Source organism: Salvia miltiorrhiza, chromosome 3 (assembly GCF_028751815.1).
Source record: "Salvia miltiorrhiza cultivar Shanhuang (shh) chromosome 3, IMPLAD_Smil_shh, whole genome shotgun sequence".
Lineage (NCBI taxonomy): Eukaryota > Viridiplantae > Streptophyta > Magnoliopsida > Lamiales > Lamiaceae > Salvia > Salvia miltiorrhiza.
In genome coordinates this window covers 51,569,352-51,593,836 of record NC_080389.1, presented here as the reverse complement: position 1 = coordinate 51,593,836, position 24,485 = coordinate 51,569,352, and the positions used below count along the sequence as shown (strand labels likewise).

Sequence of the window (24,485 nt, the reverse complement as noted above, 5' to 3'; positions counted from 1 at the left end):
TGTATTCGTAGATCATGTGTTTTTATTGTGATATTTCAGCTGCTGGTACATGTTCTACTATCAATTTCACTTCATTTTTGTATTCGTAGATCATGTGTTTTTATTGTGATATTTCAGCTGCTGGTACATGTTCTACTATCAATTTCACTTCATTTTTGTATTCGTAGATCATGTGTTTTTATTATTATATTTCAGCTACTGGTACATGATCATAATATCCACTTCATAACACCATTCAAAGTTGAATAGTGTTTTTATTGTGATATTTCATTTGCTGGTACATGTTCATATTATTGAGGTATTTCAGGTGCTAAAATAACTCTCTCTTTGTTGTATGCCTCATTGTTAGGATGGACACCGCTTCCGATGCATCAACACCATGCCCTCCATGTAGTTGTGGCAATGGAATCATGAAGTTAAAGTGTGCAGGCTATGGATCACAGAACCCTGGCAGATACTACTACAAATGTCCATTGGGTGAGGATCATTGGAAGGGATTTTATTGGTACGACGAATATCATCGTTTATCCAATCGGATTGTCTCTCCAACTGCCGGATCTTCAGCAACCCGAGGTCGTGCTTCACCTAGTATGGTCGTTACTGCCAGCGATTTAGATTTTCAGGGAAACAACATGAACACACCCCGTGGGTACCTGGAGTTCCATAGTGCTGTTATTTGTCGCACTATAATGATTTTGATTATTGGTATTATAATTGGAAAATTTATGTGAGGGTATTTGTGGTGATCTGTCGGGCAGCGTCTATTGCTTTTGAAAATGACACTTGTTTTATGTACTCCTCTGTTGAAGTTCCTTTCTATTGGCTACAGCTTGAGACATTTTTTGTAATGACCTTGGATTATGGTGTTGTAGTTCTGATTACTGTGCAATGTGAAGTACTTTGTTGTTTCATTTTGCTCTTACGTGAGTGATGTATTGAATTTCGAATATGGGGTTATATTCCACTTTAAATTTATTTGACTTTTTTTTAGTAACTTCTACTTTTGTTTCTTGGTTCAATGGGAGTTAATATTGTTTGTTCCCAAAAGAGGTGGCTGTACAGTTGTCTGATGCAATTTGTAGGATGGTAGTCATGGACGGTGGGCATTGACCACATGCCATTGGGAAATGTTGATTAATTCAAAGCTATTGGGAAATGTTAAATTGGGACGAATCAAGTTCAAATTAGCAATAATAACAGGTGTCAATCAAATACATAGAGAGATGACACCAAACCACCACCTCCCCAACAACTAATTTTAATGGTGCTGTCAAAATTAGCTTAACCTCATATCTATAAATAGGCCTTTCAGATATGGTTCAAGCAACTAAAATCAGGTATCATAAAACACAAAACTTTTGAAATTTCAGCACCAACTCTCCGACACCATGGCTTTCCCTCAAGTTGGCCCTCAATCACTTTACCTTTATCCGGCAAATTGGGACGACACCAAGGATAAATTGATCCTTGCATGTCTCATTGAAAAAATTGAAGAATGCAGCCCAACTCCACCACATCTATCTACACACGCTTTAATTTATGCAATGATGGCTCTGAATTCGCAGCTACAAGCGGGTGTTTCGTTGAATGAAGTTGAGAGTCGCGTTGATTTTCTACACGACCGCTACGTTTGCTTCAAGCATTTGTGCAATCGTAAGGAAACTCAGTGGGATCGAACAACTAACGTCGTTCATGCCGATGACCAAGTGTGGCAAGAACTCTTCAAGGTTAGAAAACGCATAATACTCTTTCTATTAAACCTTGTTGCAAATATCAATAAATCAATCAAATAACATTATTCCATTATTTGCTATCATCATAGGAAAATGCATTCTTCCGAGCCTATTATCATAACGGTGATCCGGAGTACCTACAGATGTGCAACTTGTTTGGCCTCTACGACGTAAAAAAAGAGTTGTCTCATACGGTAATCGTTATTGAAGACTCGTCAACTGTGAAGAAGCCATCCCACCATACTATCAACGGCGAATACTGGAGTGAAGATGAGGTAACATCTCCTATTTTAAAACCAAAACCAGTGGCCAAACCAGTGGCCGCTAGGAACATCTTCCCAGACGATGCTTGTTCAAGCGCGACAGCTTCTTTCCACAATAAGCTCCCATGGAATGCACTCAAAAATAAGCTCCGTCGGCCAACGAAAACGAAAGATGACCAGAATCGCGACGGCGGTTATGGTGGAAGTTCGTGCGCGTCGTCCTCTCCTTTCAAATAGAGTTATTTTGCCGCTATCTCTTCCATTGTTTTGCCGTCCTGCTCTTATATTTCACCTTCATGTTTGATTATTATGTTTTGACCTTATTTTTGGCGTCTCCATGAGCTAATAGGTTTTTATGTTTTCTATTGAAGTACCCTACTGTTTTCCCTCTAATAATTGGTTGGACTCATGTTTTTTTACATGTTATGTGCACTCAATAATTGGTCGAACTATAAATTAGATACAAATGAAAATCAACCAATGAAATAATGACATATATGGATAATAAATTTTCTGCAATCTACTGAGCATGCAAATAAAATTTCTGCAAAATAAACACATTATCATTCAAAACTCCATAAAACGAATTACAAAATAGCATTTGAATCTCCATGAAACAAAGTATGAAATAACTTTCAAATCTCCATGAAACAAGGTACAAAATAACATGATCGGTCTCCATGAAACAAAGTACCAACAACTGCATAAGCTTAAAGGGCCAACTAGTACCCAACATAAACCTAAACAATCTTGCAACAAGTTCCAAAATATTCTTTGAACATGATATGAGAAACTGTCAGATTTCAAAATGCAAAAGAAGAGCACCAAAACATTCCTTGCACGAAGGTGACTTACTTATGCTTCAAAGCAAGCAAGTAGTGCACGTAGTCTTCCTTCGCGTCATCCGGGAGGCTTGAGAACACATCCAGACGCTCGACCTCCTTTGCAAGCAAATCTGTCAACTCAAACTTTTCCATCTTTGACAGCCCCGGAATAGCAGACAATTGAGCGAAGACTTCTTTTCTTGCCTTTGATATATCGTAGTCGTAACCCATTTTACTTGATATTGTATCAAGTCTAGTTTCGGTCCCCCGGTTAATTTCATGTAGGGCCTCGAAGAATCTGTCGTCAAAGGTGGCACTGCGGCGCCGCTTCTTGCCGCAACCCCGCACTTCCTTCTCAGCCGTAACACTCTCTTCATGAACTTGGGTGTGGCTTACATTGTCACCCGCTTCGCCATTCTCGAAGAGATCTTCAAGTGAGACGCGGTAATCATCATCGGCATTCGGTTGGCTAGTATCCAATTTTCGATACATCTCATGGGACGCCTCCATGAGATCCTCCGCCTCATCGCCCGTAGCTCTATCTTTGCCGAATATTATCTTCCAATCCTCAAGTAGAGGCCAACTTTTCTTGCGATAGTTGCTCACGCTATTATCGACCTACATTACAATTTAAAGCTTAACAAAACATAGTAAAACCAGGCTGCAAATAAGCAATGTAAATGGACTTACCCTCACAAAGTTCTCCCATTGTTCATCATCGCAATCAATCATGTGCTTTCCATCCACATTGAAACCAACTCCACTGGTCTTGAGGATGTTCCACAATGAATAGTAAGTCTTTTTCCACGTTGTTACCTTCGAGTTTATGTGAGGCATCCCTTTCAAATCGGTGGTCGGAAAGTCCTTCCTCATAGCCTCCTCTAACTTGCTCAAATAACCGGCTCGAAATCCGTTGTCGGATTTCCATCCTTGCGCAACGAGCTCCTTCAATGCAGCGATTAGCACTTCTTCTTCGCGTGTAGACCAACTGCGGCGCTTCTGGGTCGTCTTGTTAACACGGCCAGAAAGCGTTGTTCCATTGCTACCTGAACAACCATAAAAAAGAAAAACACCAGCAATGTGTTTCATGTGTTGCTGTATACTTATTCCAGACCACCAGCTTTGTATTTCATATTATTTAACATCCGTTTATGGCATTTCATATTATTAAAAATCCCGACCAACACGTTTTTATACCAGTCCAAAATACGATCATATACTCTAGCAAAATAATTATGTTTTGCGGTCGGCGCTAGCAAGTAGCAAGTATCTAAATATCACAGCCACTAAAACGGATAGACGAATATTGCAAAACCAAGAGCAGAACATGATATAAACACAGATCGCATAAAGACTAAAAAATATATTTTCATCAAGGCGAAGACTCATATACGACGTTAATATTTGTTAAAAAACCATTGGATATAGTTCTAAGGAGTCGCGACATGGGAGAAGAATGACCTACCTTGAGTTGCAGAACTCATTATCGGCAAGTTCAGATTGCTTTCTTGCCCTTTCTATGGAGAGAGACCTTTCACCTTCTGCGCAGAAGAGTTCTTGGCGGGTGAAGAATGTTTTCGGAGAATAGGGATTAGTGGGTGTAATGGTGTAAAGCAGAGGACAAGGTTGGAATTTCGAAAATTAGAAGGGGACATTTTTGTCCATTATTAACTTTATCTGACCTAGTACTATGAATACCAAACAGAATTCATGATTAGTTAAACGTAAAAGCAAACATCCAATTAATATTAATAACACAGTGTAATCCACACTAATTATCTAGTTTAATATTATACTAGCTAATCCATTACATAAAACCAAACGAGCCCGAGTAGTAGTATTCGTATTTCCTAGTGTGGACTGGTGCAACTAACTCCAATTTTGAGCATATAATATTACTAGTATTAGTATCCTCTGCTTATCCTCCGTATCTCACTTTATCAATTCAACGCCGCCGCCCTCCCCCGCCATACCACAAATATCTCTTCCCAATCGCATCCATGGAGAAACTCGATTTAAACAAACTCAAGCTGGCCTCCTCCTCCCTCGGCGAGCGCATAAAGACCAGCGGCGCGCAGATGGGCCGCACCATCAGCTCCAAGATGAAGGAAATCCTCCAGTCCCCTACGCCGGAGTCCAAGGCCGTCGACGAGGCCACCGCCGAGACGCTGCCGGAGCCCAATTGGGGCCTCAACCTCCGCATTTGCGCCATGATCAGCCGCACCGAGTACGACGGCGCCGAGATCGTCAGGGCCATCAAGAAGAAGCTCACCGCCGCCCGTAGCCCGCCCACGCAGGGGCTCAGCCTCGACCTGCTCGAGGCCTGCACCTCCAATTGCGAGAAGGTCTTCTCCGAGGTGGCGTCGGAGAAGGTGCTCGATGATATGGTCAGACTCATCGAGGATCCCAGGACGGACCACGGCGTTAGGGTCAGGGCGTTGCAGCTTATCAGGGGCTGGGGCGAGTCTAACGATCTCGATTACTTGCCCGTCTTCCGTCAGACGTATATGGTGACCTTTCTCTCTCTAAATTTGGTTTGCTTTTGAATTGCACTGGGGAAAGATGAAAATCAGAAATTAGGTTATATAAATATACGTGCACTTCATTTCATTCGGAAAATTGATTTGTTGCTTAGTTCCTTACACTCGATCATTATATTTGAAGATGCGTGGACGATAATTGCCTTCTCGAAGTTGCATTACTTCTGAAAAATACTTTCAAAACTTATTTGTTCATGTGCATATGTATTGTGTTAAATGTTTGAGAAACTAAGATGATCATTTGTTGCTTCGATTGAAGATCGCGTCTGTGCTAAATGTTGGTTTGGGTTTCATGCTTGGCTCAAACTCCAATGGCGGCAATGTTTTTCTTGTTTGTATTTAGACGATATCTATTTGATGGACTCGTTATTCAGATCTGCTCTTAAACTATTGCAATCATAAGCTGTTATCTTCAAGCGCCTAAAATACTCAGAGCAAGAGCTGGAATTTGGTCTAGAACATCTTGAACTTGCTTTTCTTCGAACCAGCAACTAAATAAGAATAAACCGGACTTCATCTTTGATATGGCAAAAGTTGAGCTTTTTTTAGAGAACTATATGAATCAGTCATGTAGTGGCAACCACATGTCTATTTGCTCCGACATAACAGACATATATAGGCATCTCTGGATTCTTCATGAAAGAAAATACTAGTTCATGAAGTAAACCAATAAGTTGAAGATGGAAGAAAGTGGGTGTGCTTCTCTTAGAAGGCAAGAAGTCCCTCAAGCTGCTAAGCTACATTTTAGTCACATGAAGAAGGCAAAACATTACACGGGGCTTGAATTAAAATGAAATTGTCTTAGGTTGTTGTTTGGTTGTGTTAAATAAAAATGGAACTTCAAGGTGTATGCCATGCCCAAGAGTTGCATAATCAGAAATTTACTAGAATAACCTCCTAAGTAACTATCTTTTGTGCTTTCACATGTATAAGTGGTTACGCTATAGGACACTCTTTTAAGGCTGTGGACTTTTAGAATAAATTCATCGACTATGGATAACTTGGTAGTTCTTGTGTTCATTTTCTCATCGAAGATTTCCATATTCTTTTATGATTGTATGATTTTTTAATGGCTTCTATCTTCTATCTTTCTGTAATTTTTTCTTCACATGCGGTTTCTATTTCGGTAGCTGTATTAGAATTTAGAAGAACATTTGAGCTTGAATTCAGGTGTTTTTGTTGTATGCCATATTCTTCAGTAGTTTTATGTTTAGTTTGTTGGAAATGCATTTCATTTCAAGATCTAATTTAGTTCATTTTTTCAGAATTTGAAATCTAGAGAATTCCCTCCTACAGCACCGGAAGAAAGCTTTCCCACTGTGCAACGCAACTTGGAGTCCTATCTTGGTGAACAGCAACTAGCGCCGTCTGAGGGACACCCCATTCCCAACTCAGGTGCAGCAAATGAAGAAGTTCCCAGTTTCATTAGTTATGGTTTCCAGTCCAATGAAGAGAAAAAGGAGCATCTTCTTGTGGCTCGGAACAGTCTTGATATTCTCTCCAGCATTTTGAATTCTGACACCGAACCAAAACCCGTCAAGGTTATTTTTATTCTATAACTTTATATTTCTGCTTTAGCCTTTAGGTTCTCATATCTGATAGAGTGCAAATTAGATAGCTTATCATGCCATCACACATCTCTTTTTAAATTTTAATATAGAATATAAGAGTGTGGTAACATGTCTCTCTTTCGTTATTGTATGAATCCTAGAATGTTCAGGATGTGTATTCTCTTGGGTCTTTCCTGATGATCAGTACATTGTTCTACGCAGGATGATCTTACGGTTAGTATGTTGGAGAGGTGCCAGCAGTCTCTTCCTGTTGTTCAGAGAATTATAGAAAGCACATCTGATGATGAAGTGATGCTTTTCGATGCTCTAAACCTCCACGAAGAGCTTCAAAATGCCATATCCAGACATAGTGAGCTCGTAGCAGCCCTGGAATCTGGAGAGGCAAAGGACCAGAATACAGAGGATCTTTCTGACGACTCTACTACTAATAAATCTACATTGGGACCTCACGACACGACTGAAACTACAGATAATTCTATAGCAGGCACCACCGGGTCCAACAAGTCAAGTCATCAAGTAGAGAGTGCTGAAAAGAGCAGCAAAGAATGATCGAGCGCACTGGAAGAGGTTGCTTGTATTTAGAAACTGTCTCTAGCCATAGGAACGGCATCGGTTCAAGCAGCCCGACTGCAGTATGATGAGGTGGTTGTGTTGTAAATAAATGATAAGGTTTCAGTTGCCTTAGGATATGTAATGTGTGTGGTTTAGCCGCAGTCTGCAGCTTCTATACTTTGCTTGCATAAGCTCCTGTTTCTCATTCACCTCCTGAATCGGAGCTTCATTTGGATATTTGAATCTTGCTGGTATTTAATTATTTTATTTACTTTTACTTCATATTTGTCTTGCTACAGATGTATCCTTTGAAATATGACTTAATATTTTACTTTTAGTCTACATTTGGTTGGGTGTTTTTAGAGGTTGAAAAGGAAATCAAATAATTGAATCCATTACTTGTTGTTTTGTTTGAGTAATGAGATAATCATTACCCCTACTTGAGGGTAATTTAATCACTCAATTTGTTATCCCTCAAAATAGATGGGAAATAAAAGAAATGGAATCTCTTATTAATGATTCATTACCATTATTAAACCAAACACTCAACAAAAATAATGATTATTATTATCATTCCATTCCTTTATTTGATTTCATTCCATTTTGATTCCTCTATTTGAACCAAACGAGCGCTTAGTGTCGAGAGAAATTTGGTATACCTATGTCGTGCTAAAATTGTTTAATAGTACTAATTGGTAATTTCCTGACTACATTTGAGATCAATAGACAGTTTGAAGATTGGTCAAACAGATTAAACCTCGAATCCAATAACTATAGGTTTGAATCCTTGTACGTAGACAAAAGTAGAGCTAAATTTGTGGATGGCTTAGTTTCCATTCCACTAAAAAGAAAATCCTCCAAATTCCATAACGACCATTGATTCCGCCAAATAATATAAATTCATCCACAAATGGCGGCAAACCAACAGAACTCCACCACTTCTTATTCCCTTGCCTCTCACAAGAAAAAAAAAATCAAAAAACAAAAAAGAGGAGAGGGCCAAAAAGTGTTCCTTGATCGGCTGGTGAGTCTTTGCCGGCCGGAGCTCGGAAGACGCAACAAAACAAAATGATCATCGAGGAGAAGCAGGTGGCAACAAGCGAGGCTCTGTCGGAGAGCGAGGATGAATTGGAAAACGTGGTGGACGCGCGGTCCCGGAGCAAATCCCTGATCGAGTTCCGGTTCAGGGTGGAGGAAGCCATCAACGGCAACTACCTGTTCACCAGCAAGGCGGACGGGGAGGCGGAGGAGGCCCGGCTGTGGGGGGTGCCGCTGCTGCCGAGCCAGGGCCACGAGGGCACGGACGCCGTCCTCAACAAGTTCCTCAAGGCCAAGCGCTACAAGGTGCACGAGGCCTTCACCGCCCTGCGCAAGACGCTGCGGTGGCGCGCCGACTTCCGCCCCGCCGACGAGCTGGCCCCGCCCCAGGACAACGTGTGGTTCACGAGCGGCGCCGACAAGGAGGGGCGGCCCCTCTGCTACAACGTCCTCGGCAAGGAGTATCAGAAGAATCTGGTGAGCCTGGGCGATCAGAGCTACCAGGATTATCTGAGGTGGAGGCTGCTCTGCGTCGAGGAAGGCATCCGCCATCTCAATTTCAGGCCCGGCGGCGTCGACTCCGTCGTGCAGATCCTTGACATGAGGCACGCCGGCGGCCCCACCACCAAGGAGATGAAGCTCATCGGCAAGAAGATGATCACATTGCTCCATGATCATTATCCCGGCATCGTCCACAAGAATGTCAGTTCATATCACTATCAATTCTACTATACTATGTAATTATAATTCATTTGTTTCTCGATTTATATATGCAGCTGATCATCAATGTGCCATCGTGGTTTCTGACTCTGAACGCTTTGAATCTGCGGATGCTGGGCAAGAGGAGCAAGAACAAGTTCATATTTGTGAAGCCATCAAGAGTTACAGAGACCCTTCTCAAGTAATTAACCAATCAATTAATCTCTTAATTCTTAGTATAAACTCATTTACTCTTGTTTGATGGATGATACATATGAAGGTACGCCACCATAGAGAACATACTGGTTCAATATGGGGGGCTTAGGAGAGAGAACGACACAGAATTCACATCAGAAGACAAAGTTCTTGAAGCTTATATCAGAGCAAATGGGACTGAACTCATACAGATACCTGTGGAGGTAAATACATTCAGTTAAATGATTAACTTAGTTTTGATGATGAATTGGTGATGAATGCTGCAGGCAGGGGTGAGTTTAACGTGGGACATAACTGTGATCGGATACGATGTGACATACAGAGAAGAATTCGTACCAGACGACGAGTGCTCGTACAAGATTCTGCTGCAGGAGAAGAGAATGGGAGAGAGCATCCGGAATTCGTTCTACATCAGAGAGCCAGGGAAGATTGTGATAAGCATACTCAATGCTTCATACACAAGGAAGAAGGCTTTCTACAGGTACAAGACAAGGCAAAGTCTGCCCATCTATAGGATCTACAATTAATTCCCCATTCATATTAGGCTTTCTAGTATTGCTAAACAAAGCATTTGGCAATAATCTTGCTAATTGTATTTCATTCATTTTCGCCTCTTTTTTTTTTTCTTTTTCTTTTCCTTATGGGTTTTGTGAGGCGGGATATCCGCTACTAGCTAGAGGTGTGCTGCAGGTAAACCTCCACATGTACATGTGTAATAGCTAGTATTAATTAATTTTGGCTTATGCATTCTATGTAATGTGATTAATGTATTACTACTTTTTACTTCTCTCCAATTTCTTGGACAATCAGCTTTTTCAAGGACGACATACACATTGTTTGGTTGGGTTTATAAATTGTTTAGAATAGCTGACAAAATAAACTCCGAAACAACTTATAAGATGTACCCATCTCATGCAAGTTCGATGAGGAGTGGTGGCAGGTTACGTGTAAAGGGAGGGGGCGTTTTCACTTTGAAGATAAGTGGTTCCTGGAATGTGATTTCTTATGCGAATGGACATCTCTAAGGCATGACAAGAAAGCTAAACCTCTGTGAGATCTTCCTCAAGAAGTGGGCAGGGAAAAAGATTGATTAATCTAGCTAGCACGGTTAAAAAACTGAGAGCAGAGCGGAATACCTTGATGAAGAACATGGCAACCAAGAATTCAGATTGAGAAAGCAGTTGAGGCGGAAGCATGCTATTGGAAACAACGAGCCCGGGGCAAATGGCGATAGAAACACTAAAGCTTTTCATGCGCAAGTATCGAAGCATAAAAAGAAGAACATGTACAATAAAGAGGTTAAAATGTGAATGGAGTAAGGTAGAGAAGGCTCAGGTGATACAAGAATTCTTTGGCAAGCTCTTTATGTTAAGTTACGTAGGCCTTCGGGAAACACAGATTGATACAATGGTTGGCACAATTGAGGAAAGAGTATCAGAAGCAGGGCCGATCCTGTATCTCACAGGGCCCTAAGCAAAAATTAAAAAACGGGCCCTAATAAAAAAAATTATATTGACGAAACAACAATAATTTATTAACATAAACTTTTTCAATCAATCATTCAAAAGAATTTTCAATCAAAAGAGAAGAAAATATAAGTTACTAAAGAATTCAACATTAACGGTATGATCTAAATGAAGAAAAGAACTTTCACAAAGCTATGTAAATAAATACCTTATAATACGGTTCACCATAACAGCAGTATTGAATGCAATCTGTCCCACAATATCTAACCAAAACACAATTTAATTTCTTGTATATCTAGGATTTGAGAAAAAATAAATAATATGAAATAAATATTAGGATTTGAGAAAAAAATTCTTATATATCTAACCAAAAAGGACAAAAATATTAGGATTTGAGAAAAAAAATAAATAATATGAAATATTGATAGAACATACAACAAAAATTAGTTCAAAATAGGGATAAGTTTCTTACTTTATCTAAATATAACACGTCTTGCAGTTTTAGAGACAGATGTATTTATCAAGTTTGTGTAATCTAACTGATCAACCAATTTTCTTTCAATTGATAACATAACCAACCCATTCAACATGTCTTGCGACATAGTTAGATAAGCTTTTTGATTCACTTTTTTTTAGAATGTCTTTTCAGTTACTGCATTTATTTTTGGAATACTATTTGTTAAACAAAAATAATTTTTATATATACTATATATATAAATAAAAATAAAAAAATTGGGCCCCCAAAAATTTGGGGCCCTATGCGGCAGCATGTTGAGCATGCCCTCAGGTACGGGCCTGATCAGAAGAAGACTATGTTTTTTTGAGCAGGTTGTTCGATATGCACCCGACAAAAGCACCAGTACCTGATGGTTTCAATGCTCGTTTCTTTTAGAGCTTTTGGTCAGCTATGGGAGAGTCTATTACGAAGCAGGTGGGCGTCCTCAACGGGAACACAAGGGTTATAGAATGGAATCACACTCTTATCAGACTGATTTCGAAGGTTGAGAAGCCGAAAGGAGTGGCAGACTTCAGATCGGTAAGCATGTGCAATACCAAGATTGTATCGAAGACATTCATATTTGTTCTGTACTTTTCGCTGCGTGTTAGCTTGAGTGTATTAACATTCCTGTTAACATTACAAAAAAATACAATAAAACATGAAAAAATATAAGCAACAGAACAACTCGGCTACCGAGCACACTGATCACCGTTTTCCTTTTTCATCCCTTGACGAATTCGGCGATAGCTGAATTTATCGTCGAGATATGTAAAATTGGACAACTATTTTGGTTATCAAAACAACGATCATCAAGTTGCTCTCCTCTTCGGTCTTGGCTTGTTTATCGCCCATTTATTTGATTCTCGGGCTCGTTGCTCTCCATCATCGACCATCGGACATGTTCTACCATCATGGCTACTTTAAAAGGCTCAAAACCTGCACAATTGATTAAAATTATACTCAAACGCAACATCAATTGGTTGGACTTCTTCAGCCGATATGTCATTCTCCCTCCCATAAAGCATAGCATCCTTGAGGCAATCATATGATGATGGGAGAGAATTCAGAAGAATGATAGCTTGGTCCTTATCACTTATCTTTACTTCCACATTCTCAAGATCATCAATGATCTTGTTGAATGCTTCGAATTGATCCTCCAAAGGCTTAGAGTCCACAACCTTGAAAGAGTACAATATCTTCTTCAAATAGAGTCGATTCGCCAGAGATTTAGTCATATAAATTGACTCACGCTTCTCCCAAACTGCACGTGCAGACTTTTCCCTTGCCACCTCCCGTAGCACCTTATCACCGCCAAAGCACAATATGATCAAACTATGCGCCTTCTCGTGTAGCTCAGCTTGAGGTTTTCATCTGCGGCTGCTGCAATCTTTTCTTTTGAATAAGCATCTTTGGCCGATAATGATCAAGACGAGAAATCATCCTCCTTCAATGCAGCTGCAAAACCCTGATGCTTCAATAGCGCATGCATTTTGATTAAAAGTCATTTTTCCTAGTGAATTTTTTAGATTCAATTCTTGGCATCGACATCCGATCATCGATCGGTGGTCTCCCTTCCCACACACGGTGACACTTGTTGAGCTAATTGGTGAATAAGAAAAACCGACACAAGAATTTACGTGGTTCGGTTTTTCAACCTACATCCACGGGCTAAGAAATCGAGCTATCCTTTATTCACAATCGAACTTTGAATACAGAGTATAAGATATCTTTGATCCTCACAGACTTTGAAAACGAAGATGATGGTTGAGAAGCCGAAAGTAGTGGCGGACTTAAGACCGGTAAGCATGTTAGCTTTAATTGCATGTACATGTACCTTTAATTGTGTGTTAGCTTGAGTGTTATTAACATTCTTGTTATAACATTACCAAAAAAAATACAACAAAACATAAAAAAGATATAAGCAACAGAACAACTCGGCGATCGAGCAAACCGATCACCGTTTTTCTTCTTCATCCCTTAACGAATTTGGCGATCGCCGAATTTATCATCAAGATATGTAAAATTGGACAACTATTTGGGTTATCGGAACAACGATTGTCGAGTTGCTCTCCTCTTCGACCTTGGCTTGTTTATCGCCCATTTCTTTGATTCTCGGGCCAGTTGCTCTGCATCATCGACGACTATCGTACATGTTCTACCATCATAGCTCTGAATTCATAATACATTTGAAATGAATTAATCCAAAATACAGATTTTCAATCTGAACCGTTAATTTGGTATAGATCTAGGGTGAGGAAATGTTCCTATTTTATAGTATAAGGGGTGGTGTTTTTCATGGTAGCCCTCCCCTGTATATATATGTGTGTGTGTGTTTTATTATTTTAAAAATTGTATAGGTTATCCGCCTATAAGATAAATATGAGAAAGAAGGAGTATATAATTAAGATTGATGAAAAATGTAAAATCGATGGGTATTAGAAATTATTCGGTAGGTGCATGCATGAAAAATATTATGGTTAAGTTTTTGATCGAATTGAAGAGCAGTAATTAAGGAATGTATGTAGGCTTGTTTTTGGTCCAAGTACATAAGAAGGAAATATAGAAAAAGTGGAAGCATATAGATGCAAGAGAGAAGAGAAAGAGACATAATTTGGGAAGCATGAATGAAGCCAGGTGCCCCCTGAGAAAATCATAGGTGGAAGGCATGGGAGGTAGGCAGCCATGCATGTTGCAGACTTCTCCCCTATAAATAATGACGCTTCCGCCTCGCCGCTTCACATCATCAAAATACAACACATTCCAGCATGGCGAAGCTCTCGCTCTCAGTTGTAAGCTTTCTTCTAGTGTTAGGATTGGGGTGCGCCACTCATGTTCGAGAGGGGTCGTGGCAGGTGGGAGAGTGCCAGATCAGCAACATCGACGCCCGGGAGCCGTCCTACACCGTGAGATCGGAGGGCGGAGAGACCGAGTTCTGGGACAACCGGAACGATGAGTTCCGATGCGCCGGTGTGTCCATCCGCCGCCACAGAATCCAGCAGAGAGGCCTCCTGCTGCCGGTGTACCACAACGCCCCCGTTCTCGTCTATGTCGTCCAAGGTTGATTTATTTGCATGTATATTTTTGGAAATTGAAATGGATTGTTTAATTCATGTGTATGTGCAGGCAGGGGAACTTATGGAGTTTTGAATTCTGGCTGCCCCGAAACATTCGAAGCCGAATCAGCCCAACAACAATATTCTCGCAAGGAAAGAAGCGAGAGATCATTCAGAGAAGACAGACACCAGAAAGTTGAGGATGTGAAGCAGGGTGACGTCATCGCCGTCAGGGCCGGCGAGGCTCACTGGGTTTACAACGACGGCGATCAAGAGCTTGTTCTTGTTGTTTTCCACCACAACGCCAACTATGCCAACCAACTCGACCAAAACCCAAGGGTACATACATACATAGATATACATCCATGGTAGTGTTATTTTAATTAAAAATGAATGAATGAATGCAGTCCTTCTTCCTGGCCGGAAACCCCAACAACGAGCAAGAGGAAGAGCAATACATGAGGCTGCGCGGAGGCAAAGAAGCCCAATCAGAGTTGGGTAATGTCTTCCGCGGTTTCCACGACGAGTTGTTGGCGGAGGCATTTGGCGTTGATGTGGAGACCGCCAGAAAGCTCCGGGGCCAAAACGACGAAAGGGGCCATATTATCAGGGCAGAGAAGAGCATTAAATTGATCCAGCCCTATGGCAGGAGCCGACGTGAGGATGAGGGCTACCACAACGACAACGGCCTCGAGGAGACCGTCTGCAGCGCCAGAGTCAAAGAGAACCTCGACAGGGCATCACGCGCCGACTTCTACAACCCACGCGCCGGGAGGTTCTCCACCCTCAACAGCTTCAACCTTCCCATCCTCCGCTTCCTCCAACTCAGCGCCGCCAGAGGAGTCCTTCATAGGGTAACAACACTACCACTCTCTCTCTTAGCTCTTAACACTTGATTAATATATATACATATTTTGATTGACAGAACGCCATATTCTCGCCGCACTGGTACGCCAACGCCCACAGCCTCATCTACGTCACTCGCGGGGCATCCCGGGTGCAGATAGTCAACCACCGCGGGCACGCCGTATTCGACGGCCAACTGAGGGAGGGCCAGGTCGTGGTGGTGCCTCAGAACTTCGCCGTGGTCAAGCAGGCTGGAGAGGAGGGCTTTGAGTGGGTGGCGTTCAACACCAACGACAACGCCATTATCAACACCTTGAGCGGCCGCACCTCCGCCATCAGGGGGCTGCCCGTCGATGTCGTCGCCAACGCCTACCAAGTCTCCAGGGAGGAGGCCGAGAGACTCAAGTTTTCACGACGGGAGACGCTCATTTTCAGCGGGACTCAGAGACGACCTGCTTCTGCTTGAGAAAATGTGTCCATAAATAAATGTAAAATAAGTGTTCAAGAGGAATAATGTATATCGGCTTGTGCTAATGTTTGATGCCAATAAGTGCTTCAAGTGCGGCAAGGTTGGGCATTGGAAGAAAGATTGTCCAGTGCTCAAGGCAAAGGGACAAGGTACACAAGTTTTGGTAACAGAAACATGTTTAGCTTCGTTTTCTACTCATTCGTGGGTAGTGGATACGGGGGCAACTGACCATGTTTGTTACACCTTGCAGGGGTTCAACCCAACAAGGGAGCTAGCAAGTGATGAGATCACCATCTCCATGGGCAATGCGTCGAAGGTCGCAGCTGTTGCTATTGGAGATTTATCTTTATGTTTTGGTGATGACATTTTAGTTTTGAGAGATATTTTATATGTGCCGGAGTTTCGGCGGAACATAATTTCTGTTTCAAAGTTGTTTTTGAATGGATATTCTGTTACTTTTGATGGGGGTGTCTCTATCATGAGAGATAACAAGATTATTTGTTCTGGAATTTTGAACAACTCTCTCTATACTATTACATGTCCAATGAATAACTCTGTCCATGTTGCATCTACATCACAAATTCTTCCAAATCCAAATAAGAGGAAGTATTATTCTCATGAACAATATACACATGCGTGGCACCTAAGGTTAGGCCACATCAATCTAAATAGGATCCAAAGGCTCGTTTCAAATGGAGTCTTGAAAGACTTTCAAGCTGTTCCATTTAGAACCTGCGAATCCTGTATAGAGGGAAAGATGACGGCAAGGCCTTTTAAGGCCAAGGGGAATAGGGCCTCGCATGTGTTAGAATTGATTCACTCTGACTTGTGTGGACCGATGTCCACTAGAGCTCGTGGAGGGTATGAGTACTTCGTCACTTTCATTGACGATTACTCAAGATATGGGTATATTTACCTACTTCAACGCAAGTCTGAATGCTTTGAGAAATTCAAAGAATTCAAGGCGGAAGTGGAGAAGAGATTGGGTAAATCTATCAAGTCATTGCGGTCTGATCGCGGTGGCGAATACCTCGGGAACGAGTTCTTGCAATACTTGTCAGATTCAGGGATTACATCCCAATTGACTGCACCGGGTACTCCCCAACAGAATGGTGTAGCAGAGAGAAGAAATAGAACTCTTTTGGAAATGGTAAGATCGATGATGAGTTATGCATCATTGCCTATTTCGTTTTGGGGATATGCCTTGGAAACAGCGGTATACTTGCTGAATCTAGTGCCTTCCAAATCGGTTCCTAAAACTCCTGTCGAGTTATGGTATGGGTACCAGCCCAGTCTAAACCATATAAAGATATGGGGTTGTCCTGCATACGTGCTAGACAAGGAAGCGAAGAAATTGGAACCTAGATGTGAAGTAATGCTGTTTATAGGATATCCTAAAGGAACGAAAGGTGGTTATTTTTATAATCCTAAGGATCAGAAAGTGGTTGTTAGCACCAACGCACGATTCTTGGAACATGATTATATAGATAATCACAAGTCTAGGTCCGAGATTGTCCTTCAAGAAATCGAAGGCAATGGACAGGCGATTCCATCACCCCAGCCAAGTGTGCAAGTGAATGCACCACAAGACACTGCACAAACCATTGTCACAGCTGTACCACCACCGCTTCGTCGTAGTGGGAGGGTTGTAGTTCAACCCGATCGATTTATGTTCTTGGGAGAATCTTCGGATCTACTCCCTGTTGATGAACAAAAGGATGTCGACCCTGATAACTATAGACAAGCGATGAAAGATCAAGATGCAGATTCTTGGTACGAGGCCATGGTTTCTGAGATAGAATCCATGGGTGCTATGGATGTATACGAGAAGACCGAACTACCAGATGGCTTTGTAGCTATAGGTAGTAGGTGGGTATACAAGAGAAAGAGAGATTCGGATGGCGAAGTCGCAGCTTTTAAAGCTAGACTGGTGGCGAAAGGTTATACCCAAGAACAGGGTATAGATTATGATGAGACCTTTTCGCCGGTTGCCATGCTCAAGTCTATCCGAATACTCCTTGCCATAGCAGCCCACATGAACCTTGAGATTTGGCAAATGGATGTCAAGACCGCTTTCTTAAACGGTTTCCTTGAAGAAGGAAGGGACATCTAAATGCAGCAACCTGAAGGGTTTGTGAAGAAGGGCGAAGAGCATCTTGTGTGGAAGCTTAAGAAGTCCATTTATGGACTTAAGCAAGCTTCGAGGTCATGGAACAAACGTTTTGACGAGGTCATTAAATCCTATGGATTTACTCGTTGTGAGAACGAAAGTTGCGTGTACCGTTTAGATGCCAATGGTGACGTGGTTTTCCTTGCACTTTATGTAGATGATATCCTCCTCATTGGCAACAATGTTGAGCTATTATCAGACATAAAGAAGTGGTTATCCGAACAGTTTCAAATGAAAGACTTAGGAGATGCAGCGTACATCCTGGGGATCAAGGTCGTTCGTGATCGCCAGAAAAGGATGTTGAGCTTATCTCAAGCGTCTTACATTGATACTGTGATTGCTCGTTTTAGCATGCAAAATGCCAAGAAAGGCTTGCTACCTTTTAGACATGGCATTCCTCTGTCTAAGGACATGTGTCCTAAGGCGCCTGGTGAGGTTGAGGAGATGAGGAAGATACCCTATGCTTCCGCCGTAGGTAGCCTCATGTATGCGATGCTATGCACGAGACCTGATATTTGCTATGTCGTTGGCATGGTTGCAAGATATCAGTCGAACCCTGGACCAGGACACTGGACTGCGGTAAAGCATATTCTCAAGTACCTGAAACGGACTCGAGATTATAGGCTAGTTTACCAGTCAGACAGTCTATTTCCTTTGGGTTACACCGATTCGGATTTCCAGGCTGACCGGGATGAGAAGAGATCTACCTCTGGTTATGTGTTTACCTTGGGAGGTGGAGCCGTATCATGGCGGAGTGCAAAGCAGAAGTGCATTGCAGACTCCACCATGGAAGCCGAGTATGTAGCTGCTTCGGAAGCTGCTAAGGAGGCTGTATGGTTCCGGAACTACCTCTTGGATCTAGGAGTGGTCCCTAATTTGCCTAAGAGTATCATAATTTATTGTGATAACTCGGGTGCAGTGGCAAATTCCAAGGAACCCAGGAGCCACAAGGCGTCAAAACACATAGAGAGAAAGTACCACATCATACGAGAAATCGTAAACAGAGGAGATGTGCTAGTAGAAAAGATTGATACATTGGAGAACCTAGCTGATCCTTTCACGAAAAGCTTACCGCAAAAGACCTATGAGAAGCATGCTCGAGGGATGGGATTGCGGTTGATGCCACCCACTTAGAGAAAAACTTTCAGTATAAGTGGGAGAGATGAAGTGAAGTTTTGTAATAGCTAGTATTTAGACACATTGTATACTAAAAGTTTTGCTTTAGTATAAGTGGGAGATTGTTGGATTTGTATACTGAAAGCAAGAACTTTATGCTTGTATACAATGATTCCTGTTATTCACTATTCTTATCTCCTATCTGATTGTGTTCATGATTGCATATGTATGTTCTTTATCTCTGTATAAGTAGATTATATGGTGTGTTGTAGATCACAGAAGACCATATAATTGGAATAACCTTAAGAGATATAATATGATCACAGCCGAAATAACTCTAGGACAAGTTATTGGTTTAGGCTGCAGTATAGATGGAAGTAGTTTGTCTTGGCTACTTGTCTATACTGGTACGTCATTACGTATTGATAGGACCACAGTTTGAGATGTATTCTTCTATCTGACTTAAGTGAAGAATCAAGATCTCGGTGACTCATAAATCTTAATACTAATAAGTATTCAGATATATATGTTAACTCGTATATCACTTTGACTTACTATGGGTGAAAGTTATATACTAACTCGAGTACTCTGTATCTTGGGTGATAGCGGTTAATATATGATATTTGATTATCTGTATTAGTACCCGTATCCGGTATAAGATAATGACATCCCCTTAAGGAGCTCAATAAGGTTTATTGCGCTAAACCCTGCAGGTTGATTAAGTTCAGGCGTAATAATAAAGATTGAGTGGTACTGCTTAAGGAATTATTAAGAGATTAATTAATTTAAGCTGTCAGAGCTCTAATTAATTAATGGATGTCGGATATTTTAAATACGGAGATTTAATAAGTCTAAATACAAGCCCCGACTCATCACCGGCAATAAAGGGGTAAGTCAGTATCGGTTCTCTAGTGGAATGAACTGATATTTATAAATTAATTATGGTCTGGGCTGACCATAGATAAATTAATTTATTTGAGGCCCATCTTTATTCCTTGTATCTGGTCCCTGGGCTGGCCCAATGTCTCCTAGCCCAAGTAGGGCAGAAGTCGCCTATCACAAAGATTGCAGCGCCCCATACGTATTTAATTATCTATTAAATACAGCTGTCAGCTCTCAGGAAAATACACTGATCAAAATTAGGGTTTTGAGAGCAGAGAGGGGGCGCAGAAAAACGTGATTGGCTTTTCTGTCTTGGGAGTTCTCATAGCTCGTTGTCCATCCAACGTTGGGAATTGAGCGGGATACAGTCGAGAAGATCAGAGCTGGAGTCTGAATCATTCGACGCGATCATCAACCATCTGTGCATCCGATTCTCAAGTAAGTTTTTCCTAACACCTGTGTGCAGCTGTTAAATTCATAGGAGCATGTTAGGAATTAATCGTTGTATGATGAATTAATAATAATCCAAGAAACGATCATCGGGCAATCGAGTATTAATTCAATTTAATATTCCTTCAATTGGTATCAGAGCCCAGGATTAATTTCTTGGCTCTATTATTAATTTGTGTACGATTAATAATATGCGTTGTTTTTTAACTGCTGTTGTTCTTCGTGGCTTGTTGATTCGTGGGATACGTCGGTTTGACGTTGTAATTGTTTTTCCACCACGAGAAAATCCGTGGTTAGATTAGATTTTCGAATTGTATTCGTTTTTCTGTTGTAATCTGTAATTTTGGAGAACAAACGAAGAACACGAAGAACGGGGATGAGGATGTTTGCCGATTCAAACTTTCTGTTGTAACCTGAGCCCGGCACCGGAATCAGGTTGCAGGCGGCCGCGCGAGGCGTGGCGAGACTGGGCGAGGGCTGGAAGCAGCGGGCAGGGGCGGTGTGCGCCCGGGGCTGCGCCTGCGCGCTGCGCGCCCGGCGGGCGGCACGCTGCCGCTGCTGTTGCCGCACGCTGGAGCCGCTGCTGTCGCCATTCGTTGCTGCTGCCGGGGACGCCAAGGCCGAGTCAGGCGAGAGCTGCTGCCGACCATTGACGCTGCTGGAGGTGCCGGACCGTGCTGATGCAGCGCCGGGCTGCTGCCAGCGCCGCGACGCTGCGCGCGCCATGGCTGTTGCAGCACCGGCGTGATGCTGTGCGGCGCCGAGGGTTGCTGTGCGGCGGCTGCGTTGGAAGGTGGCGGCGCCGCTCTGGCGGCGCGAAACCCTAGCGATGGAAGGTGCAGGTCGCGGGTCAGAAGGGTGAGGAACCGGATCCGAGGCGCGGATCCGGATACTGTTCGCGGGTAGGGTCTGTTGACTCCGGGTTCTGGGCCTTTGACCGCGAATTTGGGCCCAAACAAGGGCTGGGCCGCGGCTTTTGAGCCCAATTGCTGGACTGGAGAGTTTTTGGGCTGTTTTTGCCCATTTTTTTTATTTTCTTTTCTATTGTTTTATTGTAATAGATTAGAAATGGGATTCCACGAATGGGTCACGAAGAATTTTAATTCTTTAATTATGTTCTTTGCATGTCGTGGTTGTTAATCCCTTATGCTCTTTACCTGCTTTTGCACGTCTTTGCTTGTTAATATTTGTTTATTAATTGCGCTTAGACGAGCATGCTAGTAGGTTTGCCGTTTTCTTAAGCATGTTTTAGAATTCTGCGAGCATGTTTTACATGTTGTGTTCTAGAGGAGCATGTTTAGGTTTATGTGCTTGAGCATGTACAAACCTTTTGAAAGAAAAAGACTAAGCTGTTTAATAATTTTTATAGTGATTAAAAATTATTTTAGACCTCCACATGCGGTCTCTAGACAAAGTGATTGGCGGTATGGGTAAACGTCCACCCGCGTGGCTTACTTCATATTTGTTTCTCATAAGTTTGTCAGAAGAGGTTTCTATAAAAATATTTAAATTCATTAAAGTAGTGGGAGTTATACAGTAAACGTCCACCCGCGTGGCTTGCTTGTATGATTTTCACAAGTACTTTGGAGAATGATTTTAAATAAGATAACCAAAGTAATTAAATCGAAAGCGACATGGTCCGAGTGAGTATGTCAATTTTGAGAATTTAATTATTAAGGTTAAATTGTGGTCATTGCTTAGATATCATATCAAGTACAATGTACAACTCCCCGCGGAGTCCCTTCTTGATTATGATATGGTCTAGTTAAGGTGCCAACTATTAATTTCTTTTGTCAAAAGGTTAAGTTGACATGGATAGAAATTAAATGACTAGGTAAATAGTCTGGTTGAGGAGTTCGTGTGTAAACGTCCACCCGCGTGGCTTGCATATGGATTCTTTGAGCAGTTGGAGGTTTCACTAATATTGTTTTATCAAAAGGTTACAATATTATTGTTACGAACTATATGTGTTTCATGTTCTTACATGTTTATTTGTTTACTTTCAGATATGTCTATGTCTCCGATTATTAACATTCTAGCAAACAATCCTCTCATCGGTCCAAATTACACCGAATGGAAACGCCATATTATGTATATTCTTGACGCTGATGAGCACAGTTTTGTGCTTACTACTCCACATCCCGCGCCCTTAACTGATGAGTCCACTGATGCGGAACGAGAAATGCATAAAAGGTGGCACAAGTCAAATAATATGGCCAAGTGCTATATTATGATGACTATGTCACAAACTTTGCAACTCCAGCATCAGGTCATGAATGACGCGGCTGAAATCATGTTAAACCTCAAGGAGGTTTATGGGGAGTCCGAGAGGTCTGCTCGTTTTAACTTGATGAGAGAAATCTTATCTTGTAAAATGAGCGAGGGCAGCTCGGTGCACGATCATGTCATGCATATGACAAATTTGTTTGACAGGCTTGATCTGCTAGGAGGGGGTATCGAAGGCGAAGCCAAAGTCGATATCATCCTCAACACTCTCCCCAAAACCTATGAGAACTTCCGACTCAACGTCGTTATGAGCAAGGCCAACTATACTCTCAATGAGTTATTGAATGCTCTAGTTTCGGCGGAGGGAGTCATGGGCACGCGCAATGGGAAAGAGGTCCTTGTTGCTGCCAAGGGATCTACTTCTTCGTCGAAAGGCGGGAAAAAGAAGTGGAAGGGTCCAAAGGGCAAGCATGACCATGAGGCTAGTGGGAGCGGTAAAGCCAAAGTTGATGGCCCTACCGGCGGCGTGAACAAGCCAACGGCCAAGGGAAAGTGCTTCAAGTGCGGCAAGGTTGGGCATTGGAAGAAAGATTGTCCAGTGCTCAAGGCAAAGGGACAAGGTACACAAGTTTTGGTAACAGAAACATGTTTAGCTTCGTTTTCTACTCATTCGTGGGTAGTGGATACGGGGGCAACTGACCATGTTTGTTACACCTTGCAGGGGTTCAACCCAACAAGGGAGCTAGCAAGTGATGAGATCACCATCTCCATGGGCAATGCGTCGAAGGTCGCAGCTGTTGCTATTGGAGATTTATCTTTATGTTTTGGTGATGACATTTTAGTTTTGAGAGATATTTTATATGTGCCGGAGTTTCGGCGGAACATAATTTCTGTTTCAAAGTTGTTTTTGAATGGATATTCTGTTACTTTTGATGGGGGTGTCTCTATCATGAGAGATAACAAGATTATTTGTTCTGGAATTTTGAACAACTCTCTCTATACTATTACATGTCCAATGAATAACTCTGTCCATGTTGCATCTACATCACAAATTCTTCCAAATCCAAATAAGAGGAAGTATTATTCTCATGAACAATATACACATGCGTGGAACCTAAGGTTAGGCCACATCAATCTAAATAGGATCCAAAGGCTCGTTTCAAATGGAGTCTTGAAAGACTTTCAAGCTGTTCCATTTAGAACCTGCGAATCCTGTATAGAGGGAAAGATGACGGCAAGGCCTTTTAAGGCCAAGGGGAATAGGGCCTCGCATGTGTTAGAATTGATTCACTCTGACTTGTGTGGACCGATGTCCACTAGAGCTCGTGGAGGGTATGAGTACTTCGTCACTTTCATTGACGATTACTCAAGATATGGGTATATTTACCTACTTCAACGCAAGTCTGAATGCTTTGAGAAATTCAAAGAATTCAAGGCGGAAGTGGAGAAGAGATTGGGTAAATCTATCAAGTCATTGCGGTCTGATCGCGGTGGCGAATACCTCGGGAACGAGTTCTTGCAATACTTGTCAGATTCAGGGATTACATCCCAATTGACTGCACCGGGTACTCCCCAACAGAATGGTGTAGCAGAGAGAAGAAATAGAACTCTTTTGGAAATGGTAAGATCGATGATGAGTTATGCATCATTGCCTATTTCGTTTTGGGGATATGCCTTGGAAACAGCGGTATACTTGCTGAATCTAGTGCCTTCCAAATCGGTTCCTAAAACTCCTGTCGAGTTATGGTATGGGTACCAGCCCAGTCTAAACCATATAAAGATATGGGGTTGTCCTGCATACGTGCTAGACAAGGAAGCGAAGAAATTGGAACCTAGATGTGAAGTAATGCTGTTTATAGGATATCCTAAAGG

At 42.0% G+C, this 24,485-nt stretch overlaps 4 protein-coding genes across 5 annotated transcripts; 3 read left to right on the top strand and 1 right to left on the bottom strand.

Moving 5' to 3' along the window:
• Positions 1 to 2,620: 2,620 nt before the first annotated feature.
• LOC131014226 (uncharacterized) lies at positions 2,621 to 4,422 on the bottom strand. Of its 2 annotated transcripts, XM_057942116.1 has the most exons (3): positions 4,286 to 4,422; positions 3,511 to 3,866; positions 2,621 to 3,438 (listed from the first exon to the last, which is right to left on the bottom strand). In XM_057942116.1, the coding sequence occupies exons 1-3, from the start codon at positions 4,302 to 4,304 to the stop codon at positions 2,848 to 2,850; spliced, it is 966 nt and encodes a 321-aa protein (XP_057798099.1). In that variant the 5' UTR covers positions 4,305 to 4,422; the 3' UTR covers positions 2,621 to 2,847. The 2 variants fall into 2 exon arrangements, with proteins under 2 accessions (XP_057798099.1, XP_057798098.1); XM_057942115.1 differs by having other exon boundaries at positions 3,511 to 4,393.
• A 227-nt stretch (positions 4,423 to 4,649) lies between these two features.
• LOC131014225 (TOM1-like protein 2) lies at positions 4,650 to 7,765 on the top strand. The gene is made up of 3 exons (XM_057942114.1): positions 4,650 to 5,330; positions 6,626 to 6,901; positions 7,133 to 7,765. Exons 1-3 carry the CDS (start codon positions 4,821 to 4,823, stop codon positions 7,478 to 7,480), a joined length of 1,134 nt encoding a protein of 377 aa, XP_057798097.1. The 5' UTR covers positions 4,650 to 4,820; the 3' UTR covers positions 7,481 to 7,765.
• A 636-nt stretch (positions 7,766 to 8,401) lies between these two features.
• On the top strand, positions 8,402 to 10,230 carry LOC131014224 (patellin-4-like). Its single transcript, XM_057942112.1, has 4 exons — positions 8,402 to 9,223; positions 9,298 to 9,422; positions 9,501 to 9,639; positions 9,703 to 10,230. Exons 1-4 carry the CDS (start codon positions 8,552 to 8,554, stop codon positions 9,961 to 9,963), a joined length of 1,197 nt encoding a protein of 398 aa, XP_057798095.1. The 5' UTR covers positions 8,402 to 8,551; the 3' UTR covers positions 9,964 to 10,230.
• A 3,799-nt stretch (positions 10,231 to 14,029) lies between these two features.
• Positions 14,030 to 15,838, top strand: LOC131014223 (11S globulin seed storage protein 1-like). Its single transcript, XM_057942111.1, has 4 exons — positions 14,030 to 14,458; positions 14,525 to 14,793; positions 14,862 to 15,308; positions 15,380 to 15,838. The coding sequence occupies exons 1-4, from the start codon at positions 14,167 to 14,169 to the stop codon at positions 15,764 to 15,766; spliced, it is 1,395 nt and encodes a 464-aa protein (XP_057798094.1). The 5' UTR covers positions 14,030 to 14,166; the 3' UTR covers positions 15,767 to 15,838.
• The last annotated feature ends 8,647 nt before the right edge of the window (positions 15,839 to 24,485 follow it).

What these genes read in the sequence shown, in the direction of transcription:
- LOC131014226 (XM_057942115.1), bottom strand. Translation starts at nt 3,909, where the DNA reads ATGAAACACATTGCTGGTGTTTTTCTTTTTTATGGTTGTTCAGGTAGC. An exon ending in AATGGGAGAACTTTGTGAGG is followed by an intron (nt 3,439 to 3,510) that starts GTAAGTCCATTT and finishes ATTGTAATGTAG; the next exon opens with GTCGATAATAGCGTGAGCAA.
- LOC131014225 (XM_057942114.1), top strand. Translation starts at nt 4,821, where the DNA reads ATGGAGAAACTCGATTTAAACAAACTCAAGCTGGCCTCCTCCTCCCTC. An exon ending in TCTTCCGTCAGACGTATATG is followed by an intron (nt 5,331 to 6,625) that starts GTGACCTTTCTC and finishes TCATTTTTTCAG; the next exon opens with AATTTGAAATCTAGAGAATT. An exon ending in CCGAACCAAAACCCGTCAAG is followed by an intron (nt 6,902 to 7,132) that starts GTTATTTTTATT and finishes TGTTCTACGCAG; the next exon opens with GATGATCTTACGGTTAGTAT.
- LOC131014224 (XM_057942112.1), top strand. Translation starts at nt 8,552, where the DNA reads ATGATCATCGAGGAGAAGCAGGTGGCAACAAGCGAGGCTCTGTCGGAG. An exon ending in CCGGCATCGTCCACAAGAAT is followed by an intron (nt 9,224 to 9,297) that starts GTCAGTTCATAT and finishes TTATATATGCAG; the next exon opens with CTGATCATCAATGTGCCATC. An exon ending in TCATACAGATACCTGTGGAG is followed by an intron (nt 9,640 to 9,702) that starts GTAAATACATTC and finishes TGAATGCTGCAG; the next exon opens with GCAGGGGTGAGTTTAACGTG.
- LOC131014223 (XM_057942111.1), top strand. Translation starts at nt 14,167, where the DNA reads ATGGCGAAGCTCTCGCTCTCAGTTGTAAGCTTTCTTCTAGTGTTAGGA. An exon ending in TCTCGTCTATGTCGTCCAAG is followed by an intron (nt 14,459 to 14,524) that starts GTTGATTTATTT and finishes GTGTATGTGCAG; the next exon opens with GCAGGGGAACTTATGGAGTT. An exon ending in CCAGAGGAGTCCTTCATAGG is followed by an intron (nt 15,309 to 15,379) that starts GTAACAACACTA and finishes TTTGATTGACAG; the next exon opens with AACGCCATATTCTCGCCGCA.